The sequence below is a fragment of the Podarcis liolepis genome, assembly GCF_965112155.1.
Source record: "Podarcis liolepis genome assembly, chromosome: Z".
Classification (NCBI taxonomy): Eukaryota; Metazoa; Chordata; class Lepidosauria; order Squamata; family Lacertidae; genus Podarcis; species Podarcis liolepis.
This window is the reverse complement of record NC_139570.1, coordinates 18,915,753-18,940,567: the sequence shown is the minus strand read 5'-3', so window position 1 is coordinate 18,940,567 and position 24,815 is coordinate 18,915,753. Positions and strand designations below refer to the sequence as shown.

General features: G+C 44.8%; 2 protein-coding genes across 2 annotated transcripts in view; one reads left to right on the top strand and one right to left on the bottom strand.

Annotated features, from left to right (window-relative positions):
- Positions 1–698: 698 nt before the first annotated feature.
- LOC310698084 (uncharacterized protein) lies at positions 699–10,885 on the top strand. The gene is made up of 6 exons (XM_083484847.1): positions 699–1,219; positions 3,673–3,866; positions 4,232–4,390; positions 5,607–5,647; positions 6,733–6,838; positions 8,740–10,885. Exons 2-6 carry the CDS (start codon positions 3,764–3,766, stop codon positions 8,769–8,771), a joined length of 441 nt encoding a protein of 146 aa, XP_083340973.1. The 5' UTR covers positions 699–1,219; positions 3,673–3,763; the 3' UTR covers positions 8,772–10,885.
- Positions 10,886–13,058: 2,173 nt separating this feature from the next.
- Positions 13,059–24,815, bottom strand: part of LOC310698069 (chloride intracellular channel protein 2-like) — a 17,709-nt gene continuing 5,952 nt past the window's right edge. Inside the window, exons 2-6 of the mRNA XM_083484823.1 lie at positions 22,700–22,809; positions 21,821–21,946; positions 17,530–17,636; positions 16,235–16,416; positions 13,059–14,687 (exon numbers count right to left, since the gene is read on the bottom strand). Of these exons, the coding sequence (XP_083340949.1) occupies positions 14,526–14,687; positions 16,235–16,416; positions 17,530–17,636; positions 21,821–21,946; positions 22,700–22,809 (687 nt within the window). The 3' untranslated portion in view covers positions 13,059–14,525. The remainder of the gene's footprint in view (positions 14,688–16,234; positions 16,417–17,529; positions 17,637–21,820; positions 21,947–22,699; positions 22,810–24,815) is intronic.

The window sequence follows — 24,815 nt, the reverse complement described above, 5'->3', positions numbered from 1 at the left end:
TTGCGGGGCGGTTGCATGACAATCAGCATCCATTCTGATAGGCTTGCAGGGTATTTGCATATCTTTCTATCAGCCATTCAGTCATCCCTCCACACGTAAATGCACTGGCCTGTTACTTTCCTGACTGCAAAATAAATAAATAAATAAAAATTCTTCAAAACACTGGATTTCTTGCGTTGGGGAGCAAGAAGCCTTACATCCACTTTTAGTGACACAATCTAAAGTCCTGGTATGCACTTGAATCCCTCTTGCAAAACACCATCGTTCAGGGTAGATAAAATAAAGTTATCCTTCAAGCAGCTCATCTGTGGAACTCACCCAAACTGGAGGCAGTGATGGCCACCAATCTACAAGGCCTTAAAAGAAGATTAGACAAATTCATGGAGGTGAGCACTATCGAAGGCTACTAGCCGTCTAGGCGGAAATACTTCTGAATACTAATTGCTGGAAACCACAAGAGGGGTGAGTGCTCTTGTCAGTGGCGTAGCGTGGGTTGTCAGCACCCGGGGCAAGGCAAGTAATTTGCGCCCCCTAACCCGTGGATTTGTGCCCCCTAACCCGTAGATTTGCGCCCCCTAACCCTAACCCCCAGATGTTGCGCCCGGTGCGGCTGGCCCCCCCCCTGCATCCCCCACGCTACGCCACTGGCTCTTTTGCTCTGGTCCTGCTTGCAATTGGTTTGGCCACTGTGAGAACACGATGCTGGACTGGATTTGCCTCTGACCTGATCCAGTAGGTCCTTCTTATGTGCGTATATTCTGGAGGCACTCACAGGCATGTGATTTAGAAAAGTAGTGGAACTTTTATCCTTTCCTTGGCTGGCTGCTCTTGCCTCTCCTACTGGCAATACTGGCTTCACTTCTTAATCCAGCGCAAGGAAAAGACCACCTTGCCAATTATCACTCATTAAAGTCACAACAGAACCAAAAAAAAAAGGGGGGAAGCTCAGAAATAGGCACAGGTGGTGGTTCTGCTGGCAAGAATGGGAAAGATCCAGTTTGCAAGGAGGAACTTTGATTTGAGGGTTAATAGAAGAAGCTACAGGTAGTTGGGGAGGGTAGGTCTCGCAACAACCGCTAGGTATAGCGCACCTGTGAATAGCAATGCTGGAGACAAAACAGTTGAGAGCGGCTGCAGATTTCATGTCTCTCCTGTTGAGGGCTTCCTAGAGATCTGGCTGGACACTATTTGAAACTAGAACTTGATTTGTTCCAGGAGGGTGGGTGTCTCCTTTAAAACCTTGGAGCAATGGGCAGCTGAAACTTGCCAATAGAAGAATAGCAATGGGACTCTTCTAGTAGCCTTCCCTTGCAGCGATTTCTTGGAGTCTTTTAATGGGGGTGGGACACCTCAGGCCATGAGGCCTGGAGAGCCACTGCCAGCCAGGGTTGACAATATTGAATGCAGTAGGCTAATGATCTGACCTTGTATAAGGCAGCTTTACATGTTCCTATGATACTGAGTTTTGCTTGCCTGACAGGAGGATAGTAAGTATGTAAGTGTGTGCAGAAGCTACTCTAATCATAATCATAATAATTTTATTATTTATACCCCACCCATCTGGCTGGGTTTCCCCAGCCACTCTGGGGAAGACTAAAAACAGAATAAAACTTCAAACATTAAAAACTTCCCTAAACAGGACCGCCTTCAGAATGTCTTCTAAAAGTCAGATAGTTGTTTATTTCCTTGACACCTGATGGGAGGGTGTTCCACAGGGTGGGCGCCACTACCGAAAAGGCCCTTTGCCTGGTTCCATGTAACCTCACTTCTTGCAGGGAGGGAACTGTCAGAAGGCCCGCGATACTGGACCTCAGTGTCCGGGCTGAACGATGTGTGTGTGTGTGTGTGTATATATTTCAATTTATATACCAAAAGATACATAATTAAAATACATTATGGAATGTCAATGATAAAAATATACAATAGCAAAAAGCATACTGACAGACAGCCTAATAAAAAAAATAGTCATCATAACAACAGTCCTCCCCCCTTTTTACAGGCCCTAAATGACTCCAACCCTGTGTACCTGAAGGAGGCGCTCCACCGATATCGTCCAGCTCAGAGGGTCTTCTGGTGGTTCCCTCATTGCGAGAGGTGAGGTTACAGGGAACCAGGCAGAGGGCCTTTGCAGTAGTGGGGCCTGCCCTGTGGAACACCCTCCCATCAGATGTCAAGGAGATAAACAGCCAGGGCTTTTTTCCTTTAAAAAATGCTTAGGGGTACTCTCATTTTGACTCAAGGAAATCACCATTTTATATTTCAAATCAGGAAAAATAAATATAGTAAAGTACAAAGATTCACAAAATGTTTAGGGGTATGTGTATCCCTGAGTCCCCGCCCCCGAAAAAAAGCACTGTAAACAGCTATGTGATCTTTAGAAGACATCTGAAGGCAGCTCTGTTTAAGGAAGATTTTAGTGTGTGATGTTGTATTGCGTTTTTACTATAGTGGTACCTCGGGTTACAGACGCTTCAGGTTACAGACTCCACTAGCCCAGAAATAGTACCTCGGGTTAAGAACTTTGCTTCAGGATGAGAACAGAAATCGTGTGGCGGCGCAGCAGCAGTGGGAGGCCCCATTAGCTGGTACCTCAGGTTAAGAACAGTTTCAGGTTAAGAATGGACCTCCGGAACGAATTAAGTTCTTAACCTGAGGTACCACTGTATTTTTGTATGGGAGCTGCCCAGTCAGATAGATGGCGTAATAATAATAATAATAATAATAATAATAATAATAATAGTAATAATTATTATTATTATTATTAGTCATAGGCCTGGGTAAAGAGGAATGTTTTGCCTGGTGCCTAAAGACATGTAAGGAAGGCGCTAGGTGAGCCTCTCTGTGGAGAGCATTCCACAATTGGGGAGCCACCACAGAAAAGGCCCGTTTTCTTGTTGCCACCCTCTGAACCTCTGTGGGGTGGAGGATATAGAGAAGGGCCTCAGATGACAAGCACAGGGTCTGGGTTGGTTCGTATGGGGAGAGGCGATGCTTAAGGTGTTGCAGTCCTGAGCCATGTAAGGCTATACTATACAAAGGTAATTTTTTTAAGTTGCTCCACCTCCTTTTGCCTCTGGTACGTGGCTTCCTGAAAGTTGCCCAGAAGGAAGTGCAGCCCTCAGGCTGAAAAGGGTTTCCCACCCCTGCGCTTATAAGACTGTGCTTTTCAGCTTGGATGGACTCTTGACTCCAGCAAAACTTTGGCAGGAAGCAAAGGAAATGCATCATCAAGGAGGTGGCATTTGCTACCAAGAAGCGCCCACCTCTGCAGGGCTTTTCATAGGGCAGGGGAAGTGGGTAATCTTTACACAGTAACATCCTGTGAAGCGGAAATGCTGGTTTGCATTTTGCATATACAAAAAAGAAAATAAAAAATGGTACCATCTATTTTTCTGTCCATTCCATTCAGTCCAGGCCAAACTCATTGTTAACTTCAGAGAGCTGTTGACGTCACGACGTTTCATTTCTACCCCAGGTTCTCCCAGCCAAACCAAACAGTAATGAACTGTCTGATCTAGTCCAAACATTTGTTAAGGGCTACCTGTTCAAGCGACGATAGAATGGAAGCGTAAAAGGATGGTGGTGCATTAGGATGACAAACTGTCGCTGCGATAGATGGATGACTGGGATGATGAGAATCTCTTGCAAAATGATAACATATTGATCCTGCAGAGATAGATGGGTGGAGAGGATATAAAGGAGGGTCCAAACACGCAGGCCGCTGCGAGATCCTCACAGTTTGGCCAAGCTGCAAAGGGGGACAATGAAGATGCAGTTCCAGATTCTGGCGTATGTCATGGTAGCGCTTTCATCTATCTGCTGTGTAGCGGCCTATCCTGTTTACCCAGACATTAAGGCCATGCAAGGTAAGAAACAATCTTGATTATGATTTGGGGTGGAAGTTGGTCAGTGCTGTTGTGATGGTTTCACACTAGGTTACAAATGCATGTCAATATAAGCAGAGCATTGCTAGATCAGACCAAGGCCCATCTTGGCCTTCCCTAATCTGGTACCTTTCATAAGTTATCAGGCTCTAACTCTCTTCAGTCCTTCTTAACATCGTCAATGGGAGTTGTAGTCCAAAAGTCCAGTGGTTGTACTCCAATGGTCAGGGATGATGGGAGTTGTAATCTTTCTGGAGAGCACCAGATTAAGGAACGTCTGATGTATCTGTTCTGCTTCCCATAGTGGGAAAGTTACAAGCACACATTTTTTTAAATGTTCTGTCCAGATTTTGTACCTACGGATTTTAACTTGGTGGATAACGCTGTCGGATTCATACCTGATGATGCAGCTTCTTTTGGACTTCGTCCATCCCGGAATCTGAATGCAGCTCACTCTGCCCTGGAAGAAGGAATTAATCAGGTCCAGAAAAGCAGACAATGGAACGGTTAGTGTGGGTACATGATTTGGGGGCACTTCCTGATGGGCTGTTCATTCACACAAAATGTGGTTATCGTCCCACACTTTTCTAGTGCAATCATCCCAGCACTTTTCTAACCGCAGGGAGTCCAATAAGAAAAATGACAGAAAAAAGTAATGGAAAGTGCAGGATCATATCTGCTTGCTGGCATCGTCGTATAACCTCTGCACAAATGTATCTGCATGAATGCTAAATAATCAACTGGTCTAAAAAAAACCTTAAAATCCCCTCTTTTACTGTACTCCTCCTCCCCATCAGCTCTGCATCATACCAATGAATACTGGAATTAGGCTAGTAAGATGCTCCCTTAATTCTTTTTTTCTTCATCTTCTCTGCTATCTCCAAATTATTTTTATTAATTTTCCAAATTATTACAAATCAAACCAAATTAATTAAATTTAATACAGTTTCTTAAAATCAGGTTTCCGGCTCCTGTTCCAAACGCATGACCACCATCGTTTCCACACATTGCCTCATGGTTTATTATTTGGAGTCCTGTTGATGGTACCATCTTCACTTGAAGTTAAACCATTATTCCAGCTGGCCGCTTTTTTCACCTTACAAAAAGCACCTATGTTACATTTTATAAATAAGTAACCCATTTCACATGTGTAGTCCTTCATATATGTTGTTGTTCCAAACCTGGGAGGGTTAATTACTGTCTTCCATTGTTCAGTTCTTTGCAGTGTTTATCTGGATGGTATAAGGTCACATTCCATTCCTTCCGCTGTTTGCCGGCTAGCATAGGAGCCGCAGCCATAAATAACTCACAGAATGCATATCCAGTTAGGATTTGTTCAGAAAGAATGGATGCATCATAGATTCATAGAATTATAAATTCCAATGCTTATCCTGGCTACATGGGGCATTAACTGTCAGACCAGATAGGTCCTGCCCCTTCATTGTTTGTGATGTCCAGAATGTGTTCATTTGTCCTTCTCAGCAAATGATGCTCATTATAGTTCTCAGTTTTGGACTGAGATTACCGATAGTTCGTCCTTAAAAACTTGGTTCCAACAATAGTGTGCGCTTGACATTTTCTTCATTTTGCTTTCCAAATTACCAACTGGCATTGCCTGCCTCCCCTTTCTTCCTTTTTTTCCACTTGAAAAATAACTGCGTGGCAAAAGCTCAGTTTCTTTCTGTTTGTGGGGCCGTTTCCAGATGTATTTTGTCATTGCAGGAGGCAAGGAGTCACTGCAAGATGACAGTGCCGATAACCTGGTGAGTGTCAAAGACATGCCCTCTCAACTTTTCACAGATTAATGTAGGACGCTCTTGTATACGTATAACATCTCTACCCTCAGCAAATGTGATGCTTTGCATGCAAAAGGTCCCAGGTTAAATCCCCAGCCCCTCCACATGGGACTAGGGAAAGCTCCTGTCTTGAAGCCTTGGAGTTGCACTGCCAATCAGTGCAAACAGTACTAAACTAAATGGACCAATGGTCTAACTAAGTATAAAGCAGCTTCTATGCTGCTAGATGTTGCCTGTACTATCACCCATTTATCTTTTCAGCCTCCAAAGCCTGTATTCATCCACTCTAGCTCTTTTCTCTGGAACTCCCAAACCTTCATGTTTTTAATAGAGTATCCGCATGTGGGTGACATTCATTCAGTGCATTTAGCGAGTTCAGTTTCCAAAACGACATGGGAACCAAAACACAGCCATCCTTTGCAATATGTACACCTCTGAATTTTGCAATGCTTTTCCCCAGTCAAATAATGTGTACAGAAATGCAGATACCAGGATAAAATGTGCATTAAAATGCGTAAATTGTGAAAATAACATACAAAACCACATTCTATAGGGGTGGACTTTGTAAAATCACATATAAAAATGTGTATATTAAGAGAACTTGTCAGTAACATGTTGATTAATTTTCATGAGAACTTAAAAAAAATCATGAACTAATGTGAAAATGTGGGGAACTGAAAGTATAATTGGCATAACAAGTAATATCAAGAAATCAAAACCAACAGATTTGCCCACCCCTAACCCATAGAATCAGATTGGTTTTTTTGTACAGTTCTTATGTGTGTCTGTTCCTCCCTTTTCTGACACGTCTTTCTATATCACTGAAATCTGATTGGTAGTATAAAAATGCATGTCAGAGGATGAAACGTAGAAATGTGTATTTTGAGAGAAAATGGGTTTAAAAACACATATGTAAATATGAACTTCCCAGGCAGATTTGAGGGGAGAATTGCAATATTATGTGGCACAGAGACAGAACAGTCTTATGAATGAATGCACACAAACCTGACATGGACTACCAGTGGACTGATTTCTCCACCTTCAATTTTCAGGTAGAGGATATCAAAGCCATTCTGTGGAAGCTGGCAGCCGCAGACAAGTTCCGCAGCCAGGCCTTTGTCAAAGCAGACCAGTCTCCTCAGAAGCCGAGCAAGAGAGGTGAGATGCCTCTGGATCTCAGTAATGTGGTTGAAAGGAGAACTTGAGCTGCTTTCTAAAATATGCAGGTGGTAGAATTCTGGATCATGTACAGGTGTAAGATCCCTGGGCAAAGGCCTCATAGAATTCTCAAATAGGGTTGGAGAAGAATTTCAATTTCAATTCAGTTTTCATTTAAAGGTGAATCTAAAAGGTAAAGGTAAAGGTACCCCTGCCCGTACGGGCCAGTCGTGTCCGACTCTAGGGTTGTGTGCCCATCTCACTTAAGAGGCTGGGGGCCAGCACTGTCCGCAGACACTTCCAGGTCACGTGGCCAGCGTGACAAGCTGCATCTGGCGAGCCAGCGCAGCACACGGAAACGCCGAAAGGTGAATCTACCTACCAGTATTTTGCTCTTTCAATAATAATAATCAGTCCCTTTTCTGGGGGGGATGCAGGGGTACGCATACCCCTAAACATTTTGTGAATCTAAGTTTGGCCTCATTGAGGGGCAGTATTTCAATATGAATAGGAAAATGAGAGTACCCCTAACCTTTTTTTTAAAGAAAAAAGCACTGATAACAACAACAAATTTATAAAAAAATAAAAAATATGAAAAAATATTGATATAAGCATATACAAAATACAGTAAAAGTAATAAGTTGCTTTCAAGGTTTCCTCCCTATTGTAGCTTCGTTTTACTTTTTCTATTTCTGCATGCATTTGTATTGGTTACCCTAATTTGCTCTTTCTGAAACAATACGATAACCCAGTAACATCTAAGGACACCACATGGCCCACCCCTGAGCTAAACGCATAGGGGAAAACAAGATGAATGTTATTTACACAATAGTGGTTTTTTTTTTTAAAAAACCAACCAAAACAAATAGCAGATTGAGGGGTGGGTGGGATCTGGAGCAGGGCAAAGGCTAGGGACAGGGAAGACATTAATACCTATATGAATATTGTAGTGCAGTTCCCCAGCCAAGTAATGTATACAAAAATGCATACGTTGGAATAAAATGTGCATCAGATGGGTAGATTGGTGAAAATAATGGATAATAATGCAATTACATTATGGAAGACCACATTGCAGAAAGTGTGGAAGGCAAAAACTGCATGCAAAAATGTGTGTATTAAAAGAAATTCACACTAAAATACTGATAAATTTACATGAGTTTGTTTTTTTTAAAAAACCCCAACTGTTATGGAAATGTGGAGTCTGGAAAAATGAGAAACTGAGATAAACTGAAACTGACAGCTCTGCCCATCTCTAACAAAAGGTTAAAGCCTCTCCCCATCCTGAGACCGTGATACCAACCATCCCCAACCCCACAACTCAGCACACATTTTTGTATGAATACGGTCACATGAAGTGAGCAGTTAGTGAAGTGTTTTGCTGGTGCTGGGATGTGGGTGGTGCTGTGGTTTGAATCCCTGTGACGGGGTGAGCTCCCGTTGCTCGGTCCCAGCTCCTGCCAACCTAGCAGTTTGAAAGCACGTCAAAGTGCAAGTAGATAAATAGGTACCACTGCAGCAGGAAGGTAAACAGTGTTTCCGTTTGCTGTTCTGGTTTCACCAGAAGTGGCTTAGTCATGCTGGCCACATGACCCAGAAGCTGTCTGTGGACAAACGCCGGCTCCCTCGGCCTATCGAGCGAGTTGAGCGCCGCAACCCCAGAGTCGTTCGCAACTGGACTTAACCGTCAGGGGTCCTTTACCTTTACCTTTTGCTGGTGCTATATATTTGGCCTGTGCTGTTCAATTTTAACCACAGGCTTAGCCACACATACCCACTTCTTTAGGTCAATTTGCGGTTCATAGACAAGTTAGTGCATCCCAAAATAAGAGCAGCGTTTCTTGTCATTAATTGTGGTGACTTCTTCCTTCCTGCCCCCCCCCCCTTTCACTTTTCTTTGCCAGCTTGTTTCTGGAAGTACTGCGTTACCAACTGAAGGCCAGGATCCGACTGATCTTCTCTGCGCATGTGTGCCCGTCTCCCCAAATGCCTCCCAGAGACTGCCTTCAAACCCAGTCTGTCCAGAATGTGGGCTCCTTGCTTACAGCTGCGCTTCAATGCATCAGTTAACCTTGAATCATGCCATGCCATTTTGGTTATGCAGAAGAATTTGCTTTGCCTTGCAGATAGAATCCTTCATATCACCACAACAGCCCCATGGTGGAGAACAGAAACCAGTTGCTGGCTTTGTTCATGGCATAGCAGATGCGGAAAAGAGAGACAGCTCAAGGAAAGAGCTTGCACCTTCGTTAAACTGGGTGGGGTAGTTGTGGAAGAGTCTGTTCTTCCAAAGCTCAAAGCCTAAACTCACCAAAACACATTGCACTCCAGATGGTGCTGAACTACAACTCCCATCAGCACCAGCCAACGTGGCCAATGTTGAAGGATGGTGGGAGTTGGAGTCCAGTAACAACTGGGAGGCCACTGGTTCCCCACTCCTGCTTGGGCAGCAGGTGAATTAAACTGGGCCTTGGATTGGCTTAAAATCAGATTCCATCATGAATAAACTTTATTCCTGAAGTCAAAACACAACAGCCTGTGTTGGCTGTTGGGTGAAGCGCCCACAAAGGCAAACCCCTTCCAGTTAGCAGACTTCAGAAAAAAAGCACCGGAGGAAGAGCAGCAAGTTGCAAGATGCCTATTTTTATGTATTTATATTATATATTTATTTGCTGCTTAATCCACAAAAAAACCGATGGCTGTTTTCATAAAAACAATGTAGAATAGTCATCAGAAAAAGCAAACTTTAAAATGGAGTAGGCATAACATTTATCAGAATAAAACCAGCAGTTTTTAAAATTAATAAAATTACATGCATGTAAATTATTAATACCATTAAGATAGTGACATTGGGATGAATGGCCTCTGCAATGTTCAGCAATGCTAGGATGCAAGCAGACACCCCTTCATAAAATAACAATGGGGTGTATCCAGTACCAGTTCTAACCAGGATAGCTCCATTGAAGTTACTAGACATGACTATGTTAGGTTCATTCATTTCCACGAACCTACTCTGAATAGACCTTAGTTGGATACAACCTAATTGTTTTAAGACTGCCTTGAAAATAAGCCCACAAAATTTATTAGCCTGCAGAGCTGCATTCTTTACCCTGCTAGAGGCTGGCAGAGAAGAAAGAGAGAGAGTTCCCTCTTTCAGCAACCCACGGCAGTTCTATTCTGGCTGTAAAGGAAATGTGTGTTCTTTCCTCTGGCAGGCCAATTGTATGCTTGACACAGAGAAGGAGTTCTGTACCACCTCTTCCTCCCCTAACCTGCTCACTAACTTCTTATTGCAATGGTAGGGTTGGGGTATCGATTAGATTCAATTCACATTAAAAGCCAAGCCTATCTAATATGCACTTTCTCTGAATAGAAACACAGCCAACCTTCAAAATCCACGGTTCTCTGAATTTTGCAGGGTACATAAATGCATACATTAGGACAGGATGTGCATAGAAATGCATATATTAGTGAAAATAAAATGCAAATAGGCATAATAAAGGGGGAAGTTGCTTCATATAAAAGGTGTATACACAAATGGGCGTATTAGGATAAATCCTCACTAAAACGCTGGTGGGTTTTCATGTTAAAAAAACAATAATACAAACTTGATGTGGAAATACAGAGAACTGAACTGAAGATTTTGGGGGGTGGGGGTGAATGAGAAACTGAAATTGATAAGATTCATCTATTCTTAATTGCAACTGATGGTTTGTTCCCAGAGTGCTGCAAGGCATCTGCCATAGAATGCTTACTCACCTGGGGAGCAAGTAAAGTCATAGTCTGTCCCATTTGACCACTGTGGGTAATGATGCAAGTCTATAGGCCCTGCTGTGTAAGGGAGTGAAGATCTCATGTGCTGTTCCCCACCCCCACAACTGTTTAGACTGGGGTGATTATCCAAAGCAAGACCCCAAACAATAATGATTTTGGACAACATATTCCCCCATCCTGCATCCTTCTGCATTAATATGACCTACTTCATTGATCCCCATGACAGCAAGCCTGTGTTGTCTTTCCTTGTACAGATTAAAATCTTTCTGTATTTATTACTGGGATTATTGTATTTTTGTTTGCATTGCTGCCTGTTTCCATGGTCTTGCCTTCAGCTAATTTTGGTTGTGCAATGCTCAATAAAGAACTGGCTATAATCTAACCTCTGCACAAACTGTGTACAAGCAAATCAGGATGAATGCTCAAATAAACCAGTCATTTATAGGGGTCGTAATGGGGAGGCTGAACTTAAGCGTTATTTGGACCACTATATTTATCACAGTGGGGCAGGCACATGGATGCCAGTGTGAATTGTTCTGCATAGAAACAATTGCAAGGCAGTGAACTGACTGTGTGAAACTTTCTTCATGCTGCACATACATGCCAAAAAGAATCTGAAAAAAACCTACTAACAACTGTGCCATCTTAAGTACATGAAGAAGACTGTAGTGGGAATTTCCACAGAACTGTGCTTTAACAGCCAATAAACCGAATGTCAAAATATAAAGAATTTTATGTAGGGAAGGGAAAGGGGTAAGACAAAAACCTCTTACTTATGCATGCATGCACACATACATACAAACCTTTAAAAAAATTAATAATGTCAGTCTCTGGCTGCACATGACATTTTATTTCAGCATCAGTGAAGACTCCAGATTTGTTTTTTTCTACGTAGCCCACACACCAACAGTCTAGTTCTATGGCATATTTTCTTGCCCCTGGAAAGAAACTGGTTTCATTCTGAAAATAAAAGTTCATCGCTCATTGATTCTACATTACCAATCATGGTGCCCCTTTGAAAACAGTCCTAGCAATGGGGAGCATATCCACAGCTGCCCAATTACATTGTGGGTAGGTGTACAACACAGCTGCCACCACCGCTTCCTTCTTAGTTCCCTTGACATAGGAGCCAACTCATAGGGGCCAAGGGGTCCTCAGGCCCCCCAAATAAAATGTTTGGGACGTTGATGGGCATTGCCATTCAAATAGTGTCTGTGCATCATGTCATGCAATTGAATATGCAGGGCTGAGCTTACTTGGGTACCCCCAATATTTTATTCAAGTTGGCTCCCCTCTCACCTGAGGCATGTGCAGGGAAGAATAACCTAATCAAGAGAAGGGTTTTCAAATGTGTATCAAGTAACGACACACACCCTTGTAGACAACAGGATCTAGAATGGATCTAGACTGAAAGCAGCACATTGAGGACAAGCATAAACATAGTCCCTGTCCCCAGACTCATGATTTAAAAAGGACGAGGAGGGGAAAGGTTTCATAAGAAAATATAAAAGCATGCAGCTCCAACTTTCATCATATTGTCCAGGCACAGTGTTGCCATCTCATTTGCTGTTGCTATTAGTTAGGCATTTTGCTAATTAGGAGGGATACAAACCAATAAAAGGCCTGCCTAATTTTGTCCTCCACCCAGGGCCGTCTTTACCTGGGGGTGCAAGGGGTGCAAGGCACCCTGGCGCCGAATTCTGGGGGGTGCCAGGTGGGTGACCTGCGCTTGCCGCTGAAGCCACCCACACGCCTCCCTGCCGAAGAGCATCGCTATGGCTGGGGATGAGCTTGGTCAAGGGCGCTAGTGGTGGCGGCAGCAGTGGAAGCTCTCCGGAGTCCCAGCTGGCCAATCAGCTGTGGGCGGGGGGGGGGGGGACAAAGGCAAGGCAAGGCTCATTTTCTTCTCCTAGCTTGACTTCCTGGGCTACTGGAGCAGCCTGCCGAGGCCAAGGCCAAGGCCGCTACCTATCCTGCGAACTCCTCGGGCCCTGATCCCCCTCTGAGAAGCCCCTGCTGCCCCTGAAAGCAGAGCGTGCGGGACAATGGCAACAGCACTGGGAGGAGCAGTGCAGCACCGCCCTGGGCGCTTGGCAGGTTGGCCTCCCCTTTGCCCCCAGGCTCACCTGTGTGAAGGCATCATCTACCTCCCTCACCCCACAACAGTCTCCCCTGCCTGAATGTAGGATCCTCCTCCCTCAGCCACACACCCCAGTTTCCCCTGTGTGAAGGCAGCACCTCCCTTCCTCAGCCACATGTCTTCCCTCCGTGAAAGTAGCATTTATTACTACTCGGGAGGTGGTGGCAGCAGCAGCAGCAGCAAGATGGGCGCATCTTTGCACCCTGGCGCCGCATATGCTAAAGACTGCCCTGCCTCCATGCAGCAATCATACTCAAGCAGTCTCCAGCAATGATTTTCCATACACATATCCAGGCCAAGTTGTGGAAGTTGTAAATAAAATAAAGTTTATTATAAAGTTGTATATAAAATAAATGTTTTTTTTAATAGACAGTAAACTGGCACATCTATTTTTTTAAGTGGAAAGTTTCCTTGTTCTAGTGCAATGGAAGAAGGCTAAGAGATTCCTTGAGAGACAAGCACACAAGCAAGTGCCTTTGTGGCACCTGAAACACTAATACACATTATTGTGGCATAAGGGACCATGGTCAGCTGACACAGACCAGACCAGACTGGTTACCTACTTAGCGTAATATTGCCTCCTTTGACGGGCAGCCCAACTCTAGCTTCCTGGCCAAAGCAGAGTAAATGGCAGCCTGCCTCCCTCTTGCATTAGTACCAATACTTTCAAAAAGCTTGCCCAGTCATTCATGGGAAGAGATAGGGTTAGGAGCGTCTCCTGCCTGAAACCTAAGACCCACTCCCAGACAATTCTGAGCAAGATGGATCAATGGCCCAACTTTCAGAATAAGCAGCCTCCTATGTTCCTATGTGTGATGAAGTAGGCTCTGGCCAAGGAGCATTTATTAGGCAACAATACATGCCTTAAATCTTTAATGAGCCATAAGGACATCTGTGTGTGTTTGTTTTTTGTTTTGCTACAACAAACTTAGCACAGCTATTCCTCTGAAATTTATCCTTTAGAATCATAGAACTGTAGAGTTGGAAGGATCCTGAGGGTCATGTAGTCAAATCCCCGGCAAAGTAGGGATCCTGCCCACAGCTGTCCCTGGGTGGCCTCAAACCATCAACCTTCTGGTTAACAGCCAGGCGCACTGATCCAATGCGCCACAGGAGGGCCAGAGATATATTTAATTGTTTTCCCCAGTGCATGGTACATAGCTGTATATTTGATTACATTGCAAACATTGCTACTACCCTCATACAGTATCATTAGCTATTAACTGGGGTGGGCAACCAGCACAGACAGGGCACAATCTTGTCAGCTGAGATGGAGCCAAAGGGGAACCTGGAGTGTTGTGGATAGAAAATGGCAGCATTTAGTGATGATTGCCTTCACCAGCCCCAAGCAGGCATTTTACAGGTGTATGTTTCCCAGCCCCCACCCATCAGCTCTGGCTCCACCTACTGTTGGCCTCCCAGCTACCCGCCATACTAGTCTCAACGGCCACCAGCCCCCCACTGCCACATACCAACCGTGTCCACAGGTCATGGGTTGCTAGCTACTTCTGCCACCACAAAGTGGAATGTATAGCACTTCTGGGCAACTCATCATGGGAAGAAGGCACTCAGATGTGACAGAACAGACAGAATGAAGAGACTTCTTTTTCCCTAAAAAAGTTTGAAGAACTCCTTTAGGTCTAGTGTGGTGGAGTGTCCAGAACAAATGTGAGAGGTGTCTCTTGAAGCCAGCATGATGAAAAGAACTCGCTGACGAGAGCTTCTCGAGAAGAAGAGTTGGAAATGCCAGGAGCCAACGCGAATGGAATATGGCTCTTAGCTCATCTTCTTGGCCACAGTGGCATAGGTGCGTTCGATCTCCTCATCAGCTGGGCAGGTGTGACTGAACTCATCGCGGGCGTAGGCGTTGTGAAGATAGCGCCAAACTGCTGTCATCTCCAAGGGGATCTCAAAGTTGCGGTACTTTTTTGCAGCGATCTGAGGGGAAGGGATGGATGTAGAGAAATAATAATAATTGGAGACTGATTTACTCTTAAGCACAAAGTGTTGCTCAGGAGAGAGAAAAGTTGGGGCAATTAATGGGTGATTAAAGCTGGTGCCAGGTTTGGCATGATCCCTGGGCAGGATTATCCAGCACCCCACCTTAGCAAGCTTCCTTGGTGGTAGAATTCCAGTGGTTGGTTCCAAAAGGCAGCCATTTTAATTGCCTACAGTGGCCCAGAGTGCAGAACATTGGGCACTCCAAGGCATCATGGGAAATTTTAAATGACAGTCTCCCAGAACCCACTCCAGAGAGGGGCTTGGGGCAGCCATCAGCACTGGTGGGCCCTGCTGGAGTGTGTGGGCCCGGCAGCTGCATGTCGATGGCCAGATGTAGTTAAGGTAGAGAGCGTGACCTTGACAGAAGTTGACAACAGTCTCTCTGTGCTTTAGCTTACATAGAGGAACACAGGAAGCTGCTTTAAACTGTGTCGGACCATTGGTTTATCTAGTTCAATACTGCCTGCACTAACTGGCAGTGGCACTCCAGGGATTCAGAGGGAGGACATTCCTTTTTTTAAAAAAAAAAAAATTATTAAAAGTTTAAGAATTAAAGAGAGAAGTAAAAAATAAAAATAAACAATAAACAATACAAATTAATACATTACAGTACATTTCACTCCGTGAAAAAAGCAGTCGATTCGAAGCCCCGCGCCGCTCACCCCACATCACTCCAGATCCCCAAAACCGGGTTTCCCCGCGAGTAGGGGAGGCGCGAAAGGTGCCAGCTGAATCCCACGTCCACAGGCTTCTCCCGCCTGTGGTTTTTAATGGGTCTCCGCCTCGCCGTGGTGGTCCAGACCCTAGTTTCCATGGAGCGGATTCCTCCCGATCAGAGGAAATCCGCCATTGCCGGAGGCGCTAACCCGGAAGCCTCCAGAGGGAGGACATTCCTAGTCCTTCCTGGAGATGCTGGGGACTGAACCTGGGACATTCTGCATGGAAAGCAGATGGTCTGCTAATGAGCTAAGGTCCTTCCCAGCCCTTGTTTGTTATATGGCAGAATTTGGGAAACTCATGTGGTCTAGTGACAAATATTTAGCCCATCTCAAGTCAAGGCTGCAATCAAGCAACATCTTGGGTGGAAGACAAGCTGCAGTGGAACAGAAACAGTGCTGTATGTGACAGGTGTGGTGTATAAGAGTGTTGAACTCTGACCTGGGAGACCAGGGTTTGAATCCCCACTTAGCTGTGAAGCTCACTGGGTGACCTTGGGCCAGCCACCATCTCCCAGCCCCACCAACCTCGTGGAGTTGTTGTGAGGATGCAATGCAGATTAGTGAACCAAGTGCACCACCCTGAGCTCCTTGGAGGAAAAGGTGGTATATAAATTTAATAACTAAAATAAAATACAATAATAATAAACATGGGGCAGAATGGGAAATGCCTTCTTGCATCCTTACCCATAAGCAGCCGCTTGGAGAACTGAGCCTTGATCTCTGGAACAGACGTCATCAGCTTAGTATACTGGGAAATGTACTCACCTTGATTATGTGGAGTTTGGGGAGCAGGTTGCAATCAGCTAATGTCATCCAATTCCCATCTAGGAACTTTCTCTTGGAGACCAGCACATCTTCTGCACAATCTTGGTCAATTTCCTCTGGGAGTGGGGTGCTTAAATAATCATCCAGGCGCTTGAATTCTCTCAACAAAGCCTTTTCCATATCTGAATCATAAGAACCAGCCACGAATTTAAGCGTTTGTCCAATTTAAACAGTTTTAGTCCATCATTTCGCTTTTGCTTTCTAACCAATTTTATCTATTGATTTATGGACTGCCTTGAAATATGTCAACCCTGTTATATTTTAAGGGCTTTGCATATGGGCAAGATAATGGCTACGTTTGGCTGCCAAGCTATACCATAGCTCAGCATGAACAAGTCTAGGAAAGCCTTGGGCTTGCACAAAAACCTTTCCTTCTGTCCACCCCTGGCACAGCCAGGAGGAGAATGGGGGTGCTTGTTGCTTCCAGTTTTGCTTAACCATCAGGGCTGGTCCAACCATTAGATGGGGTGAGGCTCCCACTGCAGGTGGTGGAAGCCCCCCAGGTGGCAACCCTTTCATTGCTTCCGTCTGTGGCAGAAGTGGTGCCTGCATCAGCACTGATTTTGGCTGACAACTTGCCAATTTCAGGCAAGATATTGCCAAAATCTGACAAGATCTCAAGGAACATGGGAGATCTCACTTGAAATCGACCCAAGATCTCACCCCAAATCAGTGCTGATGCAAGTGCCACTTCTCTGCCATCAATGGAGGTGGCAGGGCAGGTGGTGCAGGCAATTTGGTGATTAAAACCAATTGAAAAACCTCCAAGGAAATTAATCTGGATTTTACTGCAAATTTATTCTTGTAAACACATTTTTTGCCTACAGTGTTCACTCACATACAAACTTCTGTAATGCATTTTTGAATATGATTCTCACTAATATTTTTGTTTTTATGTCCTAATATGTGCATTTTTGTAAACATTGTTTGGTTGGAAAATTTGGATAAGTGCACATGGCAAAGAACAGCGGTATTTTAGTTCGTGTATTGTTTTGGGAAGTACAAATCAATTAAATAAATTTAAATACTTAACTAACTGACCAATTGCATCACAGATAACTTGATTCTGTCCCCCCCTAACATGAAGCCTGCCCCCCTAAAACAAATGCCATGACTCCCAGATTATCGAGTCCCCTTTTATGAATATGATAATACAATTAGTATCACTCCTATGTATTATCCTTGCTTATTTCATTCTAGATATTTCCCAAAGGAAATAAATTTAATAATCTTACTTTTGTTTGCTTCCTTGTGGGGGTTCTTGATGTACGCAGAGAACTTGGCAAAAATGTTCCTGCCAACAGCCATAGAATCCTGGTTTTGTGGGGTGAGCCGGGGGTATCTTAATTAGAAGTACAGAGTTAATTTAGATGTGCAGGAAAATAACTCAGAACCCTCATGCTTCCATTGAACTAGCCACTTGCTTATCATATTGTCTCGAACCCCATCTCATAAGAGCTTGAAAGAACAAGAGACACAATTCTGGACACCATAAGAAGGTATTCTAGAGACATGGCATACAACTGAGCACAAGACAAGGTCTCTGAAACCTCAGTAGGGTAAAAGGGGGCAGAGTCTGGTAGGGTAGGGGTGGAGGCTAGTGGGTACCCAGCAGAAACAGGAGGTGGAACCTGGCAGGTTATAGGAAATACCTGGTAGCTGAGTAAACAGTGTTATCTCTCAAGCTAAGCAGAAAACAACCTGCCTCCCTGATTCTGGCTTCTCCCCACTAAGATTTTACACCTCATTCTGAAGACTCTAAGAGGCAAGCTAAACCCTGAAGCTTCATGTCAACTGTTGAGATGGTACAGAGAAATCCTGCATCTAAGTGGAAGTGTTGTCTTCAGTTTTGCAGGGAGAGTAAGTCCTTGACAAGATGCCTTCAGCCACCACTGTCTGGGCATCCACCTCCTCGTTGCTTTTGCCACTGCATGCTGGCTTGTGTTGTCAAAATGACATAAGAAAAAGCCCTGCTGCTGCACCAGGCTGGCCAGTGGCCCATCTAGTCTTGCATCCTGTTTTTTGCAGTGGTCATAGGGAAACCCGCAAGGGACCCCTTGGGCCCAATTTGCATCACCACTGAAAAGGATGCTGCTGCAGCTCGTCCTCCTCTTTGCTCAGCCCTCCCGCTTGCTGCTTTAGAGAAGACAGGCGAGCAGGCAGCAAAATCAAGGAGGAGGAACATCAGGGTCAGAGGACTCTAGGGGTTGGCAGTGGGGGACCACTACTGGGAGCCCAATGATGCTGACCTTTTAAAAATAAGCTTTGCTAGTAGGCAACAAAATTTGATCGGCCAGGGCTGGCAATTTGCTGAGCGTTCAGCCTCTGCACAGCTGTTAAAGCCCTTCTGGTGCTGGTTTGTGGGAAGAGAAAAGCTTGTAGGTACCAGCAATGCAACTTACAACCAGCAGAGGGTACTGCTGTAATACTTTGCATTTCCTTCAAGGCCTTGGCACTGACCTTTTAGGCTGTGGACTCGCCATATATTTAAAGCACATCGTTTCCCCCAAAGAATCCTGGAAACGGCAGTTTGTCCCTCACTGAGTTATAATTCCCAGCACCCTTAATAAACAACAGTGCCCAGGATCCTTTAGGGAGTATCACGTGGTTTAAACATGCTTTAAATATATGGTAAGCCTTAGTGTCTTAAGCTGAAATTTTGACACCAAAGTGTCTTTTGGGCTTTTTTCTTTTTTTTTTACAACAAAGGGATGTGGAACATGAAAACAGCATAGTTCTCTGGGCGTAATCTATACTCTCGTGTGACACCTGAAAGACTAGATTCAGAATGGCATACACTTTCTTTCTTCCCAAGAAGTTAAGAACCATTGCAGCCTAGTGGTTAGAGCTGGGGTACTTGTGGCCCCCTGGGTGTCATTGGACTCCGGCTCCCATCAGCCCCGGCCAGCAAAGCATCTGCGTTTCTCTTGCGCTTGCGACTGATTGCAAGGGAGACCCTTTGCAGAGCATTAGTCCTTTAAAGTGCCTCCTGTTTACTGCAGCTGTGGCCAGAGAATTGAGAGAGCATGTGCCAACTATGACCGCATCTTGGCTATGCTCCTATCCTTAGCTCTCTTGTTTCCCTTGGCTTGGCTATGGATGCACAGTCCTTTAATGAGCAAAGAGACCCCATAAGGGAGTGGGGGTGGAAATAAATTCTTGAACATCCCTGCCATTGCATCCCTACAACTGAACACTGGGGCATGCATCTGCAACCTTCTTTGTGCCTCTTCCACTTTCTTTGGGGCTCTCTGTGTCCTTCTCTCTCCTCCTCAACACCCCCCCTCTCTTCCCTGCAGTGATAGAGAACTTCCCTTTATTGTTTTTTAATCTCTCCAGCCAATACACTTCCTCCCCGATCCTGGTGGGGAAACAGATGGGTTTTACAAGCAGTCCCTGTCTCTCAACGGGAGGCCAAAATCATGGTCACGCCACCCCCTGGAAGAGGTCGTTGCTTAGTTGCATATGTTCATTTCACATTCCGAAAGACACAGCTATCACGTTGGTGAGCATCCTAGCAGAGCTAAAATTGTGTCGCTCTGGACCATGTTGCTGTCACTTTCTGTACAGGGATTGGGAATTTTTGGGATGGGAAACCTGTGCATGCCAACTCCCATCAGCCCCAGCCAGCATGGTCAGGGATCAAGGATGGTGGAACTCACTAGTCCAAAGGCAAAGGACAAAATGATGCCCCCTCTGCATTCCTTGTAGAGAATTAAACTAGACTGGCAATTGATTCTCATTACTTCAGTCCTGATGACAGGCCAGAATCCTCTCAGCACACCTGAAGGCATCAAATCAGCTTGGGGGGGGGGCATTACAGGCCAAGAAGTCTGCCCCCTCATCAGACGAGAATGGCCAGTGGATTTGGGGGGAACAACCAGAGAGCATCTGCCACTGCTCACCAGTGTCTGCTGCTTGAGGCAGTGGCCTCACTGTGCCTTGTGGTAGGGCAGGCCCTGCCTTGAGTCACACGTCCCTGCCACAGTGGAGGCAAAAGCCAGTTTTGTCTGGTGAGGACAGAAAGAAAAACAACAGGAAAAGGGTGGGGGCACTTCCAGACCATTGCTAATTTTTGGTGGGATTCAACCACATACCAGCAAAATCAAGCTGTGTAACTGAGAGACCTTTCACAAAAAACCTAGTTCTCTGAAAGATTAGACTCTGAAAGACCAGGAAAGGAATGGGGAAATGCACTGGGAAGTATAGGACAACACTTACTCTGATGCAATGTCATCTGACCTCCCTACAAACAAAGCAAGATGGATGCTCATTACAAAGCCAACATTGGCTAATCTCCGTGCATACATATTGGGGTGAATGCTCCATAAACAGGGTGTTTGGAAGCACTCAGAAATGAGTTTTTGGTTTCACCTGGGGAGCTGGATTTCCCAAATAAAAAAATTCCAAGTAGACTGACATTACGTGTTGGGCTATCAAGGCCTGCCTGTGTGTTTGCTTCTGCACCATTATATCTTTCTCGAAACACAAATGATTATGATGGCACAACCATTTCCCAGTGGCCTACAGAAAATAGACGCTGTAAGGGCTGCCATGGGCTTCCTACAGTACATGGGAGGAGTGCCTTATTCTCCTTTCCCCAACAATAGAACGTTGAGATGTTCTTTGGACGAAGGAGTGCTTTTATATGGTGTGTTATAAATAAATCTATTTATACCTCGACTGTTTATAAAAAGGGTAGAGCATGCAGCACAAGCCGTGTTTATTTCCAAGGTCTGACTGATGCAAGTTCCTGATTCTAGTCACATCCACACCATACACTGAAAGCACTGTTATACCACTTTACCATCCATGCAAACTGTGGCTTATTAACAGCACCCTTAACACAGTACAGTTCCCAGTATTCCCCACAACTATTAAAGTGGGAGAATAGTGTTTTAAATGCATGGTGCAGCTGCGACCAGCCTTTCTTTATCTGTTCCTCACTGCCAGCATCCCACAGCCCCTCATCTGCAGGTAACAAGGCTCCCGTCCCTTTAACCATGGCAGCACAGGTAAAACCTCAACAGATGCAGCTTTCTCCCTCAGCGACAGCACCATGATAGGGAATACTTCATTCAATGCCTTTCTATGTGCTTCACAGCTGTTAAATACACTTGAAGCCCTGACAAAGGTGGTGGTTGCAAAACCTATCCTCCTGGCACATTCAGGGAGCATTGTACATTCGGTCAGAGTGAAAGGGACAGTCAAACAGAGAAAATAACCCAATAGATAAGACCACAGCTTGAATTGTTTTGCTTAGTTTGAATTGACAGGATGCAGCTTTTACAACTGATTGATTAGAGGAAGGCAGTTTCTTTACATTGTGCATGGAAAATGCAACAGGATTCTGCCTCAGCACCTGGCATTGCACATGAAGTAGAGAGTGCCTCTGTACATGCATCAAGTGCTTTTTCTGCACAACTGAAATAACATCTGAAATCAGGGCAAAGGGGCTAACATTTTCAGAGGGATATGTAGCTAGGAGGAAATGAAAGAAGCCTAAGATGTAAGATATTGAGGTACTTGGGTGGTGCAAGAGTCTGCTCCAGAAAGTCTTCAATCTTCAGGAAGTCTGTTTTCAGCTCCTTGTTGAACACCATGAACGGAGGCTTGGTCCCAGGGGCCAGGTCCTTTAGCTCTTCAGGTTTCCTAAACAATGGGGGTCAACAGAAGGAAAGGAAAAGGAAAAGAGTCTCCTTCTGCCTATATTGGAGGTATTCTGCCTATATTGGAGCCTAAATGGAGGCTCCATTTAGATATCATGGCGAGCAGCCACTCCTCTAAGTTTCTTTTAAAGACTGTGCATCTATCTCCACGTGGCTATCACTGCAACAATAGCCCGCAATCCCAAAAGTTAACTGTGTATTGCAGGGAACCTCAGGCCTGAGGGTCAAATGCACCCCTCCAGGCCACTCTATCTGGCCTTTGGGATTATCCCCAGGCCACACCCACTTCCCAGGTTGACACCCCCACCGAAACAGCTTTGCATCATCCTTGAGTGTTTTTGCCTGACTGGAATAGATGTTTGCCTCTATGACAGACTGTGTGTGTGTGTGTGTGTGTGTGTGTGTGTGTGTAGATAGATGCACATACTTTAAAAGAAGTTTCATCTAGAAAGATGCAGACCTTATGGCTACAATACAAAAATCTTGTTTTTTCCTTTCTTCCCCCAGCCACCTACCTCTCTGCTTTGTTTAACCAGTTCTGCCTGATTAGCAATTCTCGAGAACTCAGAAGCTTGTTCACTATTATGTGATATATATATATATATATATATATATATATATATATATATATATATATAATGTTCCTAATAAAGATGCTGCCAAACTGCAGGTCTTGGAATTTCTCTAATCTTTTGTGAAGCATGAAGGATGCAGAGGTCCACCTCCATCCTCTTACCTGGTCATATCAACTGTTGTCACGTTGAACCGGACGCCTTTGAGCCACAAGACCATGAAGAGGCTTTGGCAGAAGGGGCAGTTCCCAATGTTCTCTCCATCTAAGCCAGCCTGCAGTTAGAGGCAGAATGGGAAGCACTCAATGGCCATCCCTCTATGAGAGGATCTTCACAACACACCCACCCACACACCGGACAAGGAAAGATTCCGGCAGTTCTAAACAGCTAATTTTCTGTGTTATTACGGTGCACATGCAACAGAGAAATCTCAGAACATGCTGGCAGCTGCTTTGTGGAAAATGGTGGTTAAAAAATGCTTTATTTATTTAGTGTTGGGTGTTCACAGAACTTAGAATTTTAGAGCTGAATGGGGCCTTAGAGGCAGGGTCCCCCCCCAGCTGGAACTTGCTGGAACTCAGTTCCGGCACCTCTTAAGTGGGCACCATTGCCATTATAAGAGAACAAGGGAGGCGTTTATGGTGAGTTCTGGCACCTCTTTTTCCAGAAAAATAGCACTGCTTAGAGGTAATCAAATCTACACACCCCATTTAATGCAGGACTTGAAGTACAAGATACAACTACAGCATCCTTGGAAGGTGACTGTTTTCCCTTTGCTTAAATAGCCGCAGAGATGGAGAGTTCACCTCCTCTCACTTTACATCCATCATAGTAATGCCATAAAGGAGGTCAGTGTCGGTATCCCAGTATTTTGGAGAAAGGGATGATAGAGGTGCTGGCCACAGGAGAGGTGAGATTTAAATGTCAGTAGTTTTTTACCACTACATTAGCTCCAGAGGAAACTCTAAGTATGGCAACCTGAGGCAGTGATTAAGGCTGCATTGTCAGTATTTCTGGATGGGATTCATTCGCATACCAGCAAATACAGGTTGCATAGTTATAGCTGATGGAGAGATCTTCTGCAACAAACACACTTCCCCGCAACATTGGACTTTTTGCAATAAGGAAAGTGATGGAGAAAATGCACTGGAAAGTGTGGGATAACACTTGTTTTGATGCAACATCATGTAACCTGTTTGTAATTATGGTATGTATTTTAGTGTTTTTATATTGTAAGCTGCCCAGTGATCCTCAGATGAAGGGCAGTATAGAAATTTAATAAATACATTTAAAGTACAGTGGTACCTCAGGTTACATACGCTTCAGGTTACAGACGCTTCAGGTTACAGACTCCGCTAACCCAGAAATAGTACCTTGGGTTAAAAACTTTGCTTCAGGATGAAAACAGAAATTGTGGGGTGGCGGCACGGCAGCAGCGGGAGACCCCATTAACTAAAGTGGTGCTTCAGGTTAAGAACAGTTTCAGGTTAAGAACACCTCCGGAATGAATTAAGTACATAACCAGAGGTACCACTGTACATTTAAAACACCTGACCTTTCTCAAAAAAATCCTGGCAACTATAGTTTGCTAAGAGTTTTGTCAACTATAGCTCTGTGAGGAGTAAGCTGCAGTTCCCAGGATTCGGGAGGGGGGGAGAGTCATGTGCTTTAAAAGTACTTTACATGTATGTATGTTGTATATGCAACCACTGTCTAATGCTCCTGCAAACAAATCAAGATGAATGCACCCTCAACTAGAATTAAATTTTCACATAATATGTACATGTATGGGCATCTACTCAGATGTCAGTCCAGTTCTGTGGGTCTTATTTCCATGTAAAGGTAAAAGTAAAGGGACCCCTGACCGTTAGGTCCAGTCATGGCCGACTCTGGGTTGCGGTGCTCATCTTGCTTTACTGGCCGAGGGAGCTGGCGTACAGCTTCTGGGTCATGTGGCCAGCATGACTAAGCCCCTTCTGGCGAACCAGAGCAGCGCACGGAAACACTGTTTACCTTCCCGCCAGAGTGGTACCTATTTATCTACTTGTACTTTGAGGTGTTTTCAAACTGCTAGGTTGGCAGGAGCAGGGACCGAGCAACGGGAGCTCACCCTGTTGCGGGGATTCGAACCACCGACCTTCCGATCGACAATCCCTAGACTCTATGGTTTAACCTACAGTGCCACCCTCGTCCATGTAAGCACGCATAGTATTACTATGTTGGAGTGAGGGAACAGATGAAGACAGGAATTGAGTGTGTGAGGGAGAGAAAGACGGGTTC

Coding starts and splice junctions, on each gene's coding strand:
- LOC310698084 (XM_083484847.1), top strand. CDS start 3,764: ATGAAGATGCAGTTCCAGATTCTGGCGTATGTCATGGTAGCGCTTTCA. Junction 3,867..4,231: donor AGACATTAAGGCCATGCAAG/GTAAGAAACAAT, acceptor TGTTCTGTCCAG/ATTTTGTACCTACGGATTTT. Junction 4,391..5,606: donor GAAAAGCAGACAATGGAACG/GTTAGTGTGGGT, acceptor TTGTCATTGCAG/GAGGCAAGGAGTCACTGCAA.